Raw genomic sequence first — 2,500 nt, 5'->3', positions numbered from 1 at the left:
CCACCTCCAACCCCACCATCCACCTCCACCATCCTCCACCTCCAACCCCACCATCCACCTCCACCATCCTCCACCTCCAACCCCACCATCCACCTCCACCCCCCCCCACGGCCCTCGGCCCTCGGCCCTGCCAGTGGTGCCGCCGGGGCCAGTGTGTGAAGCAGGGGGAGGAGGGCCCCCGGCCACAGCACGGGGGCTGGTCCCCGTGGTCTGCGTGGACCGCCTTGCTCCCGCAGCTGTGAGAGCGGCGTCACCTACAGGGAGAGGCAGTGCACCGACCCCAGGTACAGGCGGAGCACACACACACACACACACACACACACACACACACACACACACACACACACACACACACATACACACATACACACATACATACATACATACATACATACACACACATAAATACATAGGAAAAGTTGATAGCTCACACAAATACACACACACACATATGTATATAAACACACAAAAATACATATTCATTTACCTCATCACACACACACACATGTACGCACACAATATTTTGGTTGTTGATACAGACCTGCGTTCATTGACACATCAATGCATACATACATACATGCATGCAATTTCGCAAATTCCTGCACACAATAACGCGCACACACACACACACACGCAGAGTAGATCTGCTCTCTCTCCATTGGCTGGCCCGCAGCCCTCTGGTCAGAGTACATATTACCTGAAGAAGAAGACACTTGATTAAAATAGCAAAGATGGCTGACAGGGGATCTGTCACCTCCCCACCCAGTCGGATCACTGAAGTCTGCCTCCGTCACCGGCTCACTCAATTACTCCGTCACTCACACACGCGTCGGCTCCGTCGGTGTGTCGGGGCTTTCGGTGGGAGGAGGCTTGGGGGAGGGGGGGTGTCTGCTTCTACCATCTACCAATGCCAAGTTTCTGTCAGATATCGGGGTTAAATAAGACAGAGGCAGCATACTGAAGAAGAGAGTGTGTGTGTGTTTTTGTGTGTGTGTGTGTGTGTGCGTATGAAGTGCGGGGGTGGCAGAAAGAGAGTAGAGAGAGTTGGTGGAGGACAGAGTGATGGATGGAGCATTGAAAGCAAATATGCACTCCTTCTCTTTATATAAAGGATAGAAGAGTGCATACGCTGATAGAAACGCAGCGAGACTAACAGAGGGGGGGGGGGAGCTTGAGACGGCGTGATTGAGGAGCTTATAGAAGATGTAATAGTCCCCAGCTGAGGATTAGCAGGATCATCACCTGGAGAACCAAACCTGTATTCGCGCACAAACACACACACACGCACACACACAGACAGACAGACAGACAGACAGACAGACAGACAGACACAATACTTACTTCCCTACACAGGCACACATCACACACACACACACACACACACACAATACTCACTTCCCTACACAGGCACACATCACAAACACACACACACCACATAAGTAACCCCTGCCTAAGCTCCTCCTCGTTGTGTGCTGATGATGTCGCTCATTGCTCCATCCTGACCATCCCTTCCTCCCCCCCCCCAGGCCGGCCTTCGGGGCAAGTACTGCCAGGGCCCGTCCCGCTCCTACAAGCTGTGCAACACGGAGGACTGTCCGCCGGGCGCCGTCGGCTTCAGGGCGCAGCAGTGCGCCGAACACAACGGGAAGCAGTTCAGGGGCTGGTACTACACCTGGAGGCCCTACACCCGGGTGGACGGTACGCACGCACGCACACACACACACACACGCACACACACCAGGATCAGGAGGTAGAGCGGGTGGGCTGGTAAACACGCACGCAAGCACGCACGCACGTACGCACGCACATGTGGATCAGGATTTGGAGCGGGTGGGCTGGTACCCGGAAGGTTGCTGGTTCGATCCCCGGCTGGAACCAGCAGCGAGGTGCCTCTGAGGAGGACAACACTAACCCTCACTGCTGCTGGACGAGCTGTCTGTCGCCCTGCATGGTTGGCGCCGCCGCCGTCGGTGTGTGTGTGTGTGTGTGTGTGTGTGTGCGTGAACGGGTGACTGCTTGGCATTGGTGTTAAACGCTTTGAGTGGCCACTGGTTAGAAAAGGGCGACCTAAATGCAGTTCATTCATCTTCCATGTGCACACTCGTGCTGACATGGTGTGTGAGTCCTGGTTGTCTGTTGTGAGTTTTGTCGACCCGCTATAGGACCACGGACAAGGTTTGTGTAAGGACGATACCGTTGAAGAAGGTCCGATGATATTTTTGCAGTGGAAGCATATGGTCTTGTTGTTGTAATCTTGGCAAATCCTTGGCTGTTGTGTTGCCATGCCTGCTTTTTGTTGATCCTACTTTGTGTCCTTTTGATGCTAACTAGGACAGAGCTGTTTGACTTGTTTGCATGATGATGTTGTGCACTGCGTCTCCTGCGTTGCCATCAAATCACGGCTCACCGCTAACTCTGAGAGCTCACGGACAAAACAAATCAACATTCACACTCCCTATCCACCGTGGCACTCAAGTAGCACGCTACAGCTGGGGAGGAC

General features: G+C 53.8%; 1 protein-coding gene across 1 annotated transcript in view; it reads left to right on the top strand.

The window, feature by feature from the left end:
* adamts16 (ADAM metallopeptidase with thrombospondin type 1 motif, 16) overlaps positions 1 to 2,500 on the top strand; it is a gene marked incomplete at its 5' end in the record, with an annotated part of 190,794 nt that overhangs the window by 164,082 nt on the left and 24,212 nt on the right. The window contains 4 exon segments of the mRNA XM_079758578.1: positions 135 to 224; positions 226 to 284; positions 1,527 to 1,534; positions 1,537 to 1,698. Of these exon segments, the coding sequence (XP_079614704.1) occupies positions 135 to 224; positions 226 to 284; positions 1,527 to 1,534; positions 1,537 to 1,698 (319 nt within the window).

Source organism: Pollachius pollachius (genome assembly GCF_949987615.1).
Source record: "Pollachius pollachius genome assembly, chromosome: 1".
Taxonomy (NCBI): Eukaryota; Metazoa; Chordata; class Actinopteri; order Gadiformes; family Gadidae; genus Pollachius; species Pollachius pollachius.
This window is presented reverse-complemented; position numbering and strand designations above follow the sequence as displayed.